The 16,844-nt window shown below is 38.3% G+C and overlaps 1 protein-coding gene across 1 annotated transcript in view; it reads right to left on the bottom strand.

The window, feature by feature from the left end:
• Positions 1-16,844, bottom strand: part of ABCA12 (ATP binding cassette subfamily A member 12) — a 268,673-nt gene that overhangs the window by 233,710 nt on the left and 18,119 nt on the right. Inside the window, exon 2 of the mRNA XM_077448325.1 lies at positions 12,544-12,637. Within this exon, the coding sequence (XP_077304451.1) occupies positions 12,544-12,637 (94 nt within the window). The remainder of the gene's footprint in view (positions 1-12,543; positions 12,638-16,844) is intronic.

The raw sequence follows: 16,844 nt of genomic DNA, 5'->3' as shown, positions 1-16,844 counted from the left end.
AGAAGAAGCAGACACATTGTGCTTTTCTTTCAGTGAAGATTTAATTTCTGGACTCAGAGGCCCAAGATAAAAAGGAAAGAAAGCTGTGACGCATTTGTGTTTTTGAGCTATACATTGAAGGTGCCTCAGGAGAGAGTCATTGTGTTTCGTTGTTTTGTACATCTAATGGCCCTTCTTTATTATGTGCTGCTGAATAATATGAGTCATAGGATTATTAGAGATAAAGAGCATCCCTAGAGAGAAGATGGAAATACCCTTTGAAGCTATTTTTTTTGTTAAACCGTATTTTCTTTTCCTTCTTGCCATTTGAAAAATATATACATGTATGATTGTAACAATATCATCAGAGCTTAGAAAAGCATATTTGAAGAGCATATATGCAAAAATATAAGGTTTTTAAAGTTTTCAGAGTTTCAAATATGGTTTTGCATATTTGCATCTTTTTTGTCTATGGTTTATAAAGTCTTATTTTTAAACTGTACATTATAATAATTACAGAAATGTTCAATTAGAGGAACACTGTCACAAAATATTCTATATACTGTTCTTAGCTCAGTTAAATCAATAGATGATCATCTCATGGTTATGCATACTTGCAATACTTAGACATGTGCAGAATGAAAAAATGTATTTCGATTCGTTATTTACATAAATTAATTTAGTTAAGTCAGTTTAATTTGTTTAATTCGTTTTCGGAATTCGTTTTCAAATTGATTAGAACTTTTCAAACTTAAATTCGGACCGATTTATAAAGTTACATAGTTACATAGTAGGTGAGGTTGAAAAAAGACACAAATTTTCAAATTCAAGTTCGGACCGATTCAAAAAGTTACATAGTTACATAGTAGGTGAGGTTGAAAAAACAAGTCCATCAAGTCCAACCTATGTGTGTGATTATATGTCAGTATTACATTGTATATCCCTGTATGTTGCAGTCATTCAGGTGCTTATCTAATAGTTTTTTGAAACTATCGATGCTCCCCGCTGAGTCCACCACCTGTGGAAGTGAATTCCACGTCTCTGCCACTCATAGCCCTTGTACACACGGTCAGACATTCCGACGGAAAATGTCAGATCGGACTGTGTTGTCGGATAATCCGACTGTGTGTGGGCTCCATCGGAAAATATCTGATGGACAAAGTTTTAGAGCTGGGCTATAAAACTTTCTGACAACATGATCCGATCGGACTTTGTCCGATTGTGTGTAGAGAATTCCGATCGGACAAAGTGCCACGCATGCTCAGATCAAATTCCTAGACCAAAGCTATTGGCTACTAGCCTGAACATAGTCCCGTCGATTTTCTTATGGCCCGCATAATAGAGATGTTCCAAACTTTTTTGCCTACCAATTGTTGCACTTAAAAGTGTCAGTTTTTCCCATTTGAGAAATATGTAGATCAGATGCTAAACAGAAGCACTGCAAAATTCACAACCATTTACTTGAACAATGATTAATAGCTATAAAAAATATATGCACACCTGCTAAACTGCAGTATTTATTGACTTTAGATGATTGATAAAAACATACAGGCAGTTAAAAATCATCTGAGGTCAGATATGTAATCCTAGATTTCTACAAAAGACTGAACATGTTAGTGAAAAGGTTTATTATAGTTTAATCCTGATAGCTTTTGAACAAGTTAATTGTTGCTGGATCTCAAAAAGGTGTTGTGATAACCTTTTCCTTATGATATTATAATGTGAGTCAACAGAGATCAAATTTTATAGATACAGGCTGGTTAAACTTTTATTCCAGTCTAAGCGCAATATTTCGTAAGCCTAAAGAAGACTACATACCTTCAGTAACTGAATAACACCAAGCCATATATCTGTGATATGCCGATTTGTAAGAAGGAATATCTGGATACACATTATTGCAGTCCATGGGGAAGAATTGTGGCATGATGTATGAAAATGCACAATATTTGTATGACTATTTAAGATCAATTTTGTCACTCTATTTAGATGGCATCAATTCAAGTCTGCTAACTCCTGATGAAGAGGACCATGTCCATGAAACGCGTAGAGAAGAAAGACTTCCTATAAATCACTGCAATTGTTTAAAATGACTGTTTTATAATTGTATTTTAGTATATGTTTACTTCTTTAAAAGAAATTAAATAAAATGTTACAAATTTCATTAAAACATTGTGTCTCAAAAGCCCCATTGGTTACTACAGATACTTTTCTGATACTCCAGTCAAGTAACGTTGTCAGAAGTTAAAAAAATGAAAGCCTCCATAATGCTTTCAAAAAGTTGTTCTATAAACAAAATACTTGTGCTGTACCATAACTTGCTATTGTACCACTTCCTTCAGTAAGTCCAGACTTGCACTGGTGACCTGTTCCTGTGCTAAAGTGCCAGCTTTATGGGGACCTAGTAGCAAGTATAAAATCCATGCCTACTAAGTCATGTAAAATTTAACACAGATTTTTCTACCTTTGAAGAGATCACAGTGCTCTTCCTGTTCAGCCTCCAGCTGCAACCTAAATAAGAAAGGAGTTCTTGCGAGCTACCACGTAAAAATCCAAGTAAATATTATGGACAGCTGCTAGCTCTGATCACGTCCCATATGCTCGTGCCGACCCAGTGGACAATCTAATAAAAATGAATTTTATTTGATTGTCCAGCTGCAACCTGTCAGTTTGGTACAAAGTGCAGTCTGACTGAGAGCTGATTCACACCAGTAGTGTTGGACTGTTTTGCCCAATGCAAGAACAAAGCAATTTGCCATATGTCAGTTGACACTAATGTACTGGGTTTGCAGGCACTGAATCAATTAGGACATGTTGCATTATTGTAAAGTTTGTTCTGACATTGCAATGCGCCGCAGCACATAACAGTATCACTGAATTTAAAAAATAAAAATAAAAAAAATAAAAATGATTGCTGTGGTGTGCAGAGGCTCCAATGAGGACAGGGAAAGGGGAACTAAGGATTATTTTTCTCCTACCGTCAGGAAACAAATTTTAAATTTAAAAATATTGAGAGTGTAGCCAGGTGCTGGCCTGCAGTAATATGGAGCAGGAGACACTGCCCTTTATTCTTCTCTTCCTCTACTGAAATATCAATGTTATGCTGCACCATTCTCCTCCAGCCAGCAGGGGGAGAGCTAAAACCAAGCAAGCCCATAGTCTTCTAGGCGGAACGCTGAGAATCCTGGGAGTTGTTACAGCCACATAATGGGTTAAATAAACTTCTTACACTACATATCTCAATAGGCACTGTACAGTAGGAGCAGTGTGTAGATATTTTCCTGCTATACCTGGTATAGACTATACCAGCGGAGATCTAAACCTGAGACTGGGAGTGAGGAAGCTCAAGGGCAGTGCAGCACCATCCACATCACAACAGCGGCACCTCTGGTGACAGGATATAAAGTGGTTTATACACTATTTGGTCTAAGCAGCATTCAAAACACAATTGAGACCAAGCTTTCTGAACGCTCTAAAAACAATTCCTGCTATTTATTCATTGCAAATATTGTGAACCAAAAAGAGTTCAGCTCGCTGAATATTCCAATGCAAATATTTTTTTTTTAAATACCGTTCAGCAGGGAGCTGTTCTTTAGTTAAGGCTTAAAGTACATAGAATTTACTCTCACAAATAAAATAATAAATAAAATACTATATATATATATATATATATATATATATATATATATATATATATATATATATATATATATATATTTTTTTTTTTTTTTTTTTTTTTTTTTTTTTTCTGGAGGGGTTGACATAAAAACTCCAGCAGCAGCAAATAAATGAATCAAAAAGTTTTTTTTGCGTTATGAAGCACGCTCACCTTTTAAGTGATAATAACTGCTTTCAACCACACACGTTATATTAATGTATAACATTCTTCCAAAAAGCTGAGTTCTCTTCGTTCTAACAAGCAATTAACTTCTTGTGAATATGTGAATATTCTAATAAAAAATATAATTTAACCCCAGCTAGTAGGTGAAAAGGAGTTAAAAGCTCTCGCAAAGCTCTGCTTTGCCGGCGTTTCAGTGGCGCTGCCCATTGATTTCAATGGACAGGGGCGCACCGCTCCTAAAGCGCCTCAAAGAAGCTGCTTGCAGGACTTTTTTGGACATCCTGCCAGCGCAGTGCCCCAGTGTGAAAGCACTTTTCACATTGGAGTTAGAAGAGAAGCGCTTTACAGGTGCTTTACAGGCACTAGCGTGAAAGGGGTCTTAGTATATAACGTGGTCCATGAGACTTCTTATTTACAAGTGTTGTTTTCAGAACTGCAATGAGACATATCAGAAGGATATATTTGCTATATGAACACTGCCTTTTCCCCATTTACAGGGTATACTGTAGTAAGTCCCAACATCAAACCCATGTACTAGCTGGTCCCTCTCTTATTAAAATCATCTCTATACACTATATTACCAAAAGTATCGGGACACCTGCCTTTACACACACATGAACTTTAATGGCATTCCAGTTTTAGTCCGTAGGGTTCAATATTGAGTTGGCACATCCTTTGTATCTATAACAGCTTCAACTCTTCTGGAAAGGCTGTCCACAAGGTTTAGGCACTGGTGGGCACTGATTGGTGGCACGTCTGATGCTCTAATGTAATCAGGGTACATCTCTTACTGTCCCCTGCAAGGAAATGCCGCTGATTGGCTCTCCTCGCCACACACTCTGTCACATGTGCACTTCCTTGTTTACACGTGACCAGCTGCGATCACATGATTAAAGAGCCGTGTTAGTGGTGCTTTACAGAGCTCGGCATCGCGTCGTGTCCTAGCAACATGGCATGCTGCACGCCCCCGCGGGCGGTCGTTCGGTTGCGTCATCATGTGACGTCCATCCAGAACAAGAGCGGCACCGTTGAGCGAGTGACATGTGCTTAAGATTAGTGATAAAACATCCCATACTTTTTAAAAAAAATATGTTTTTGCAATTCACTAAAATATACCTACTTAAATACTGCCTGAGCTATTTCTTGAAGTGATGAGGAATCTTAGTGGTGAAAGCTTGAGATGTTTTCACACTGGCCCCCACCGGCATCTTATGAACCAATAGCTGGTTGTTAAGGAGCCGGCACCCGCCACGTGCTTAACAACCATGGCTCATCTGCTGTCAGCGGGATTTTGGGATTACAGCGGGATTACACAGTACCCCTACTCCTTCACCAAACAATGGCCGAAGTAAATAAAAACCCGGAGGCAGTTTTTGACAAGTCCTCCATTTAAAACTGTGGTTAGTTCTCGAGCAATGCTGGGAACTCCATGTACTCTCCTCCAATGATCAGACTTGTCCTTACACCCCCCCCCTCCCCCCACCACACACACACAGCCTCTCACTGGGATGCTCAGGGAGTGGCTGTTTCTCCTCCCATAGTCCTTATGCAGCTGAGTACAGATGGAATGTGATCACTTATAAAAAAAAGTTAAAAAAAAAAAGGTATTTATATATTTTTTTATATCTATACACAAATGTTTTAATTTTCATTTTAAATGGAGTAGGTTGTTTTATAAAGTGACTGTCTACAATCACTTCAAGTAAACAGAGAGTTTGATTTATTAAGACAAATATACTGTGCATTGCAAACGCATTTGCTGTAGATCTAAAGGGAAAGCGCTGAAATGTGGGGAAGCTCTGCTGATTTTATCATCCAATTATGTGGAAGCAAAAATGCAGATTTTTTTATTTTCCTTGCATGTGATTGAATATTCTTTGCAAAGTGATGCTTCACCTTAATTACTAAGCTCTGAATCAAGTGCACTTGCAGTGTATTTGCCTTTTGTAAATCAACCTACATATATTTTCTTAAGTTTATTATAATTATATATAGTTTAAAAGACTTGTAATAAAACTGTATATATTATAGATTCTTACAATGTGGAGTTTTTATTTGCTTTTTTACATGAAGCTGCAATTAACTTTTCTTTATTGCCTGATTTTACATATTATGTTTTTTAGCAGTTCTTAAAGCAGTATTAAACCCAAAACCAAAAATGTAATATATTGCAGCTTACCAAAGTAAATGTGGTGGCTGCATTAGATTTTTCCCCCCCTCTGTTCTCACCTGGTAATCTGGCCAGTAGAGTGCCTCCAATCTGGATGAAGAAGCACAGGGGGCACCTTTGGACAGCAGTATTGTCACACTAGGGGGAGGTTAGTGTTAGATGTACTGGCAGATTTAAATACACCAACACATGGAAGCCAAATTCCAGATTACACCGTTACAGCAGTTTTTTTTTTCCTTTTTGTGATAACTGTTTTACATGAATGGATTTTGTAAGCACCCTCATCAGTGCTAAATGGTTTGTCTCGTCTCTTTAACTGATACATTCTACTGGAGAGCGTGTTCTTTTGAAAAACAAAAGACATACTGGCTGGATCACCAGATGAAAATAGAAGAAAGAAAGCCTAAAAAACTAATGAATGCTGCCATCACATCTAAGAATTTGTAAACTTCAAATTTAAAACATTTTTGCCTTTCAGTTTAATATTCTTTTAATATATCTGCTGCTGCTAACTGTATGCTTTGAGTGGATCAAATACTGACCTTTGTTCAAAGTGTTAACATTTGAAATAGGTGCCGCTCCTTGCTACGGTGTTTAAAGGTAAACCATATGACAAGTTGATCGCACCGGTCACAGAGTGCACAATCACAGTGATGAAAGAAGTGTTCATGGATCATTGCAAGTATATACAGCATGTGTACATGTGTGTGTGTACTGTATATGTTCACACAGTGGGGTTGAGTTACTAAAAATGGAGAGTGCAAAATCTGGTGCAGCTCTGCATAAAAACCAATCCGCTTCCAGGTTTTATTTGTCAAAGTTTATTTGAGCAAGTTGAAGTTAAAAGCTGATTGGCTACCATGCACAACTGCACCAGATTTTGCACTCTCCCGTTTTAGTAAATCAGCCCTATTGTGTATATAGTGTATACTTACATACTGTATATACACTATACATAGTGATAGAGAGAAAGAGAAGGAGTAAGAAAGAATAACGTACAGTTGTCATTTTTGATAGACTGTAATAAGTTTCTCAGTGCAGAATAAGTACATAATGAGGGGGTGGCCATCTTCAAAAGAGAGATACCTTTGTATGATGCTATGAGAGAGGTAGGTGCACAAACTTCTACAAGGAAGTTTCACCACTAGAGTCTCCAAGAGTAGTGAAGAGCTAAGGTGTGTTCAGGTGCTCTAAGGCAGCTGTCATTAGTGATAGGTCGATCATCTGTATTCACTGCCTTGCAGGCATACGTGTACATTCCCCTTGTATATGTGCATCTGTGGGCTGGGAAAATCCCGCACTGCAAATGATTAGCCCATTACAGGTGACAGCTTTCTGATGTTCTTGGCCGCATGGCTTTGGAAGAGAATCTGAATTTGACTAAGCTTCATCCCTACTCGAGAGAAAGAAGCCAATATTGCAACCCATCATTACCCATTAGAGCTAAAATTACATTTAGGGCAGATGTGTCTTGGGGAAAATCTATCTAGTTCTTTGTGTGTTCACCCTGCAAATATATATTTTTTAATACACCAAATTGTCATTTTGTAAAAAAAAACTAAAGAACAAAACTAAATGTTGTAGTTTACAAGACACCCCATCAGTCCTGTGTCATGCCAACAGTAAAACATCCTGGGACCATTCATGTGTGGGGTTGCTTCTCAGCTAAGGGAGTGGGCTAACTCACAATTTTGCCTAAGAACACAGCTATAATAAAAGAAAAACATCCTCCAAGAGCAACTTCTCCTAACCATCCAAGAACAGTTTGGTGAGGAACAATGCCTTTTCGAGCATGATGGAGCACCTTGCCACAAGACAAAAGTGGTGATTTGGGGAACCCAAACATTAAAATTTTGGGTCCATGGCCAGGAAACTCTCCAGGCCTTAATCCCACTGAGAACTTGTGGTCATTCCTCAAGAGGCGGATGAACAAAAAAACCCTACAAATACTAACAAACTCCAAGCATTGATAATGAAAGAATGGGCTGCCATCAGTCAAGATGTTGCCCAGAAATTGATTGACAGCATGCCAGGGCGCATTGCAGAGGTCTAGAAAAAGAAGGGACAACACTGAAAATATTGACTGTAAACTTAATGTAATGGTCAAAAAAAGCCTTTGACACTTATGAGATGCGTGTTATTATACGTCAGTATACCATAGTAACATCTGACAAAAAAGATCTAAAAACACTGAAGCAGCCAACTTTGTGAAAATGAATATTTATGTAATTCTCAAAACTTTTGGCCAAGGCTATACTACTAGATATGACCTCAGCGGCGGACTGATAACTCATGGGGCCCCTGGGCAATAGGAGATTATGGGGGCACTGGGCAATGAGACATTATGTGGCCAGTATACACAAACACACACACAGTATACAATCACACAGTATACACAGACATGTTTCTATTAGCTGAGAAGGTACTGGAGAGGTGGGGTAGCTATAATCTAAGGATTTTTAGACCAAAAGGAAGTTGGTAAGGGACATTTCAAAGACAGATGTAAAAAAAACACATATTTTTACATACTTTCCCTGGTTTTACTGAGGCTGGCAACCCTGATGGGGCGCCCTAGTGGCATGGGCCCTCGGGCAGTGCCCGAGTGGCCCAATGGTCAGTCCGCCCCTGTATGACCTGGATTAATAAAACCTTCACACTGTATTCTGTTAGTAGATGAAGTCCATTCTCTTCGTCAAGACTATTTCTTACAAATGCAACAGCTTTTCCAGTCGTTATTGTTCATTTATCAGATCTCCCATCTCTTATGGGGAACTGCAATGTAGCAACAGTACATAGGCCACATGCACACTTTGCTTGGATATACAACACATTCCAGAGGGAGTAAACATAAAAACACCATTTCCCCATGAGATAAAATCAGCTCATCATCCTAATTAGTGTGTTTCATGGATATCTGAGAACTATTATGATGCTCTGCTCAGATAGCTCTACTGTTAGCACCTCTAGGAACTCTCAGCACGTGCCTCCTTGCAGCTCATCTGCATGCAATGTGAGTAGAGCCTAGTATGCAAATGTATTGTTTAGCTTCCAGTTAAAACGACTTATTTCTGAACAAATATAAGTATTTCAAATAGGTACCATCCATTTCCATAATTTACATGAACCAGACACCGAAAAAGCAATTGAAACTGCTTTAAAGTACACCTGTATCTATATCACACCTGAAACTAGGATATATGAACACACCATACACAGCATGATAATAAAACCTGACCTATCATAGGATAAATACAGTATTTAACCACTTGATCTCTGGAAGATTTACCCGTTCACGACCTGGACATTTTTTGCGATACAGCACTCCGTTACTTACTGCTTTATTGATAATTGTGCGGTCGTGCGACAGTGTACCCAAATACATTTTTTACTTGTTTTTCTCACAAGCAATGCTTTATTTTTGTGGATTTTGATAATTTTTTTATCATTTAATGCATTTTTTATATTTTGCACTCTAAACAACAAAAAAACAATAATTTTGAAAAAAAAAAAAAATATATTTTTTACTTTCTGTTATAAAACATATCCAATAAAAAAAATGTAAAATCTAATTTCTTCATACATTTAGGCCAATATGTACTCTGCTACATGTTTTTGGTAAAAAAAAATCCCAATAAGCGTATTTGGTTTACGCAAACATGTTTGTAGTATCTACAAACTGCTGGATAAATTTATGGATTTTTTTTTATACTAGTACAGTGGTACCTTGGATTACTAGCATAATTCCAGAAGAATGCGTGTAATCCAAAGCACTTGTATATCAAAGTGAGTTTCCCCATAGGAGCCAATGGAAACTCAGATCATTTGTTCCCCAGTGGCTTCTAGTGTATTCAGTACCGCATGTGGCCAGAGGTAGAGGGATGCCGGAGACACTCAGAAACACTCAGAGACCGCTCAGAGATGCTCAGATGCACTCGGAGAGGCGCCGAGAGACAGCGGGTGTGGCTCCAAGTGTCGACGCCCCTTTACCTCTGGCCACATGCAGTACTGCAAACCCCAGACGCGTGAATCCTGCTCATTTTGCGAGACAACGCTCGCAAACTGAGTCAGGTTTAAAAAAAATAATAGCTCCTATTGAGAAACGCTTGTTAACCGCGTTACTCTCAATCTGAGGTATTACTGTAATGGCGGCGATCAGTGACTTATAGTGGTACTGTGATATTGCGGTGGACAATCAGACACTAGCTGCCACTTTTTCCACTTTTTTGGGAACCAGTGACAGTAACACAGTGATCAGTGAAAGTTTTTGTTTACTACGTGTGCTGCTTTTACTAAGGAAAACATGGATTTGCAGGCTTTGCAGGGACACAGAATCCATACCTATATACACGTGATCCTGCACACAGCTGATGCCATGTTGCAGTAAAACTGCTATAGAGCAGTCACTAAGTGGTTAATATGCAGACTATCTATACCCAAAATATTTTTAGTTTTGGATAAAATAAGTTTAAAGCTCCTGTCAAATTTTACTTCTCTCTGGAGCTCTGTTAGAGAGAAATTCCCTCAAGACTGCCATATATGGCTCCATTCTCTGAAGAACCCAAGAGCTGAGCCAGAGAGAATCGAGCCGTGTATGATGGTCAATCAATTCCCCCATCCACACTTGTGGATGGAGGAGTATCCACTGGTATGCACTATTTCAGGAGGAGTATGCACTATTTCAGTCAGGCAGGTATCCATAGTTACATAGTTAATCTAGTTGAAAAAAACACTAATCCATCCAGTTCAACAAACAGAAAAAAATTGCGTGCACACACACAAATAGAAAGCCTCCATAGACAGTACCCATGGTTGCCTGAATACAGTGGCTCTGGCAAACAGTGAATAACACATCTGACAGAATGTAGTCACTGTTCAGCTGTTCAGCCGTTTTCCAACTGTCACAGTGGATTTAATCAACTGGTTGGTGTTTATCGAGCCACCCACTAGATAACTAAATAACAATATGGTTTATTTTCTCCATTGCATGTTTTCAAATAATCCTACAGTTGCACTGGGGCTAGCCCCATACTTGCTTTTTCTGGCACAAGGTAGGCCAGCCTCAGAAACATTTATAAAGGAAATTGATTTTTCTTTGGTCAAGCTGAAAAAGCCAAGCAAAGTGTTTAAAGCAGTTGTATACCCGCATATCTACAAAAAAAAGAAGAAGAAAAAAAAAAAACCTGCAAGGCAAAGGCATAATGCACGCGGGAATCTTCCTAACAAGGTCCGGTAGCGTCTGCTGGACCTTCACCTGGGCATTCAGAGCACATGCGCCACTGACTTCAGCGGCTGCATGCAAAGGGAATATCTGCTAAACAGTACAGGTTTAGGAGATATTCATTTTATCTACAGGTAAGTCTATAATAAGGTAAAAATGTTAAATCAGGGTATACTACCACTTTAAGCGCTTACAAGCTAACGTCAAAATTCTAGGTGAAGGTGTAAGCAACAGAACACCAACATTAAGGCTTGTTTCACACTGCTGTGACTTGGGATCTGACTTGTGAGACCCTAAGTCGCTCGACATGTGAAATCCCACGTTAGTCAATGAGAGCTGTGTTAATTAGCACTAATAAATTTGCTCCAACATTAGAAAAGGTTCCTGTTCCTGTACTACTTCAAGGTGACTTCTATCCATCGTGTGTCCATAGACTTTAATGAAAGTTGCCTCCAAGTTGGTTCCTTATCTATATTGATGTGATTTGAATCCAACATTACAGGAAGATTACCCAGGCATTCCCTGGAACTCTCCTCAACGTTGCTTTTAAAGTCTCATCAAGTTGTACTCAAGTCGCTAGCAAATCATCGGTAAGTCACCTGGCAAAGTCACACTGTTATGCCCCATACACACGATCAGACTTTCCAACAGCAAAACAGTGTATTTTTGTTTGAAGGATGTTGACCCAAACTTGTCTTGCATACACACGGTCACACAAATGTTGGGCAACAATTATGAATGTGGGAATGTGGTGATGTACAAGATGTACAATCGCGGCTCCTTCTGCTTGATTCCGAGTATGCGTGAACTTTTGTGTGTTGGACTTATGTACACACGATCAGAAATTCCGACAACAACGTTTTGTTGGCGGAAAATTTGAGAACCTGCTATCAAACATTTGTTGGCGGAAAGTCCAACAACAAATGTTTGATGGAGCATACATGACTTTCAGCCAACAAGCTCACATCCAACATTTGTTGTCGGAAAATCCGATCGTGTGTACGGGGCATAAGTCATGGCATAAGGTCGCAGCAGTGTGAACTGAGCCTGATAGCCAAGGTGATATGCACAATTTATATTATATACAGTATATACACACACAGATATACCTCACATTAAACATGTAGGAAATAGTCTCTATATTTGCTAATAAGGTTCAGCACAGCCTACACAGACTAATTTGAGAAGTAATATTAAACCTGCAATTTTACAGAAAATGAATTCATGCATTTAAATGTCAATGCATAATCACAAATTCTGAAATGTATGCAAGGTTATTGAGATCATGCATTAACGGAACTGAAGTCCCTCTATAACTAAACAGTAGCTTTTACTTACAGACTGATGATTGTACAGGAGGAAATTTAGTTCGTGTCATTGCCAAAATGAAAAATATGACAACAGGCCAGAAGATGAGTACGATAGACCACACCTAGAATAAAAAAAGAAGATACTAAATATTAGGTGTAGGACAAAGGCACACTATATTATCCATTTTCATGAATCACGCAACACACCCTTATCTGGACATCATACTAGTCGTTCAGTTTGAAACAACTATCGAAATGTAAGTTGGAAATTATTATTATATAGGATTTATATAGTGCCAACAGTTTATGCAGCTCTTTACAACATAAGGACAGATAGTACAACTACAATACGATTTAAAGTGGTTGTAAAACCTCCCCCACAACTTTGTCCCATGTAAATCAGCATAATAAACCCTAATGAACACTGCTTGTAGATATCTCCTTACTTACTTAGTATTGTTGTAATCCTTGTTGCTCTGTAGAATGAAGTCACTGAGCATGCCCAGATCTCCCCTGATTTACGGCACACTCTCTATGTGCTTATCTATCTGTTATCAGGACTTCCTACGGCATACCACTGAACTCTGCTAATCACTCAGAGCTTCCTCCTACACACCATGTGACCATGTGACCTCACATACAGTCTAAACCTGGACATTACTGCAGTCTTAACAGCTGAAGCTGATAAGTCTGACAAAGGGAAACATTAGACATTGGCACAAGTAAATACTATGAAATAAACAAGTCAGCTATGAACAGGGAAGCAGGGTTGCCATAGAAACGTTGGATTGAGAAGGGGGCTTGGTTAACAGTACAGGAAGTGCTCAATGTAAGGGCGGAAATACACTCCACTGTGGACTCAGAAAACAATACTTAAGATGGCGCTGCCTAACCCCTGGAAGCAAGTTTTTTAAAGTTTCTTTAAACAGTAAGTAATATGCGATTTGGGATGGATTACAGTGGCTATAGTTTGATAATTACTTATTATAATGGACTAAATGAAAAGAAGCATCAGAGTGGGAGAGTTTACTTCCTCTTTAATACAGTAGGATTCAGAGAGCCCTGGTTAGAGCTTACAATTTACGAGGGAGGGTCAGGAGATACAAAAGGTAACTTATTCTTAATCATGTTGCAAGACAATGTACAAAGCCAAATTTAAAATCATGATCACTTGTGGCAGCACAAAACTTAATGTTGCCACATTTGTATCAATTCATTTTATGTAGCGATTTTGCTAAAGGACCATTATTATGGTAGAAATCACCCATGTAGCGTGGATTTCCCCACACCACAAAGGAATCTCAGAATTTACCTCCACTATAACACATCGCACCCTTAAAATTTGGGATCGCCTCAATAAATCAGGTACTTTCTCCTCCTACCCCTCCCATTAATACTTTTAGGGGTCTTCCCATGGTTTAAACCAAGTGAATCACAAGCCTTCTTTCACATGTGTTGTGCAGATGGAGAAATACGCTGCTTAACACTAGGGAATAAAAAACGTCAAATTCTGAATTATATACAACAAAAATTTGGACAATTTCCAATGGATGCAACTTTATCACTAAATGGTTATGACCTATAACATCTATGATCTAATTGTCTTTTTCAAGACCATCTGTACAACAGGTGTCAAACCTGAGTACACACTTTCAGAGATGTATAAGTTGCTCCTGCACTCTACTTCTGATTATGAATTTTACTACTGTATAGAATGGGAAAGAGCGTTGGACTGTACTTTTTCCTAACGCCAAACAGATAAGATACTGCAATAATCGAATACAAACTCTATGAATGCAAAAACTCAAGAATTTTGTTATAAATTAATGACTTGATGCTATAGACTCCCATGAAATTAAAAAATATAGAGTATACCAATATATATATCAAATCACTGCTGGAGAGGCCAAAAGGTGCCTTCTTATACTGTATATTTGGTGGGACTGTCCCATGCTTGCCTACTTTTGGACTGAAGCTAAAGCTCATATATCCCAAATCCTAGAAACTCCACTTCCAGATAATCCTTCAGGGTTGGTTCACACCAGATGCTTTTCAGTGTGTGTTTTTAAACACATCCAGAATGCATGCATAGTAAATGCAAAGTTTTACAAACAGCCTAGTTTTCACCAGTGTGTTTAGTCCCAGTTTGAAAAAAGGAAAAAGCAACATCCAGTTTATTTTCCTATGAAATGTGTCTAAGCATGTGTAAATGCACTGGAACATGTATAAACATGTAGAGGAAAGGTGTAAAAAGGGGGGAAAAATGCATTGGAACGCTTTGAAACACATTAAAAACACATGTAAATGTCCATGCATAATTGCACCCAGAATGCTGGAATTGTGATGTGAACAAGCCCTCAGTGTACTTACTCAATACGTCTCAGCTCATAATACTCTATAAGAAAAGTATAGTACCACATATTACTAATGCTGCCAAAAGCCTAAAGCCCCGTTCTCGCTTTAGAAAATCATACGAAAAATACCGCTTTCTGAGTGATTGTACAATAATCTTATTAATACAGAGCTTTCGAGAGCCAATCATGACAGTTCATTGGATATTATCCAAACTGACATGCACAATGTTTTTTTCAGTACGATGCCAGATTGTACGTGTTTTGTTTAGCCACTTGCTGTCCAGCCGCTGCAGTTTTACTGCGGCATAATGGCACGGCCACTAGGGGCGCGTGCTGCTCGCCCCCATTGGCGATGCGAGTGCCCGGTGGTCGTGATCACCGCCAGGCTCCCACGATCACTGCTGACACACTAAGAACCAGAATCTGTGTATAAGCACACAGTTTCCAGTTCTCTGAGGGGAGAAGAGACTGATCGTCTGTTCATACACAGTATGAACAGCGATCTGTCATCTCCCCTAGACAGTCCCCTCCCCCCTTCAATTAGAACACAAAGAAGGAACACGATTAACCCCTTGATTGCCCCCTAGTGGTTAACCCCTTCCCTGCCAGTGACATTTTTATAGCACTGATCGCTGTATAATTGCCAATGGTCCCAAAAATTTGTCAAAAGTGTCCGATGTGTCTGTCATAATGAAGCAGTCCCAATAAAAATTTGCCAATTGCTGCCATTACTAATGAAAAAATAAATAAATATTAAAAATGCCATAAAACTATTCCCTATTTTGTAGACGCTATAACTTTTGCGCAAACTAATTAATATACGCTTATTGCGATTTTTTTACCAAAAGTATGTAGAAGAATACGTATCGGCCTAAACTGAGGAAAAAAAATGTTTTATATATATATTTTTGGGGGATATTTATTATAGCAAAAGGTAAAAAATATTAATAGTATATTAACTATAACTATAAATAGTGTTTTTTTTTCAAAATTGTTGCTTATTTTTGTTTATTGCACAAAAAATAAAAACTGCAGAGGTGATCAAATACTACCAGAAGAAAGCTCTATTTGTGGGAAAAAAGGGACGTCAATTTTGTTTGGGTGCAACATCGCACAACCGCGGAATTGTCAGTTAAAGCGTCACAGTGCCGAATCGCAAATCAATACAGTTATCGTTTGAAAATGCATTACAAATACATTACAACACATTACATCACTTCAAAATTTTTATTCTGTCGTATGAGAATTTTCGGAACTTTAGTAAACGCTTCAGTGTTGATACGAGATTAGCATGCAAAAGAAAAATGGACAATCACTCGTCCGATAATCTGATCATGTGTTTCAGGCATTATCCTAGTCCTATCCACCAACCACTGGGGAATGAATTTCCAAAGTTAATACTATTATGAAGTGTGAACGATGGTGCCTTTCTTAGAAGGATCAATATATAATGATATATTTTATGCAATTTGAGCACTATGAATACAATGCCAAAGTGAAAAATCTTTCATACAATCACCCAGGCCCAATCCATGAAACTCAAGAATTTAGCTTCTAGACATCTCCCCATTGAAGGACTACCTTCCTTTATTCCAATCAAAATGCTTGGCCTAGATCCACCAAGACCATTGTTTAATGGTTAATCCCTCCTTTTCCGACAATTTTTCCAGTGAGTGTTTTTTTTTTGTTTTGTTTTTTTACAGCCTTAACAACCAACAGTTATCATGCTCACAACCTCCTCCCTCCTTTTCTTGTTCCCAAATTTGTTCGGTAATTTCTGCTTCTTCCTTTTGTACACACATATATAAAGATAAAATAAAACCCCATTATGTTTATCAAAAATTACACATAATCCTTGTCAATGTTATACATTGGGAAGTTTATGTCTAGAATCAGCGTTATTTACATAGAATTTTTTTTTGCAATAATGACATGCTCGGGGAGGTCACTTATTACGTACAAGCAGAGTGATTAT

Source organism: Lithobates pipiens, unplaced genomic scaffold (genome assembly GCF_037356315.1).
Source record: "Lithobates pipiens isolate NorthernLeopardFrog02 unplaced genomic scaffold, aLitPip1_a1.2 Scaffold_22, whole genome shotgun sequence".
NCBI classification, from domain to species: domain Eukaryota; kingdom Metazoa; phylum Chordata; class Amphibia; order Anura; family Ranidae; genus Lithobates; species Lithobates pipiens.
The sequence above is the reverse complement of the archived record's forward strand: the minus strand, read 5'-3'. Positions and strand labels throughout refer to the sequence as shown.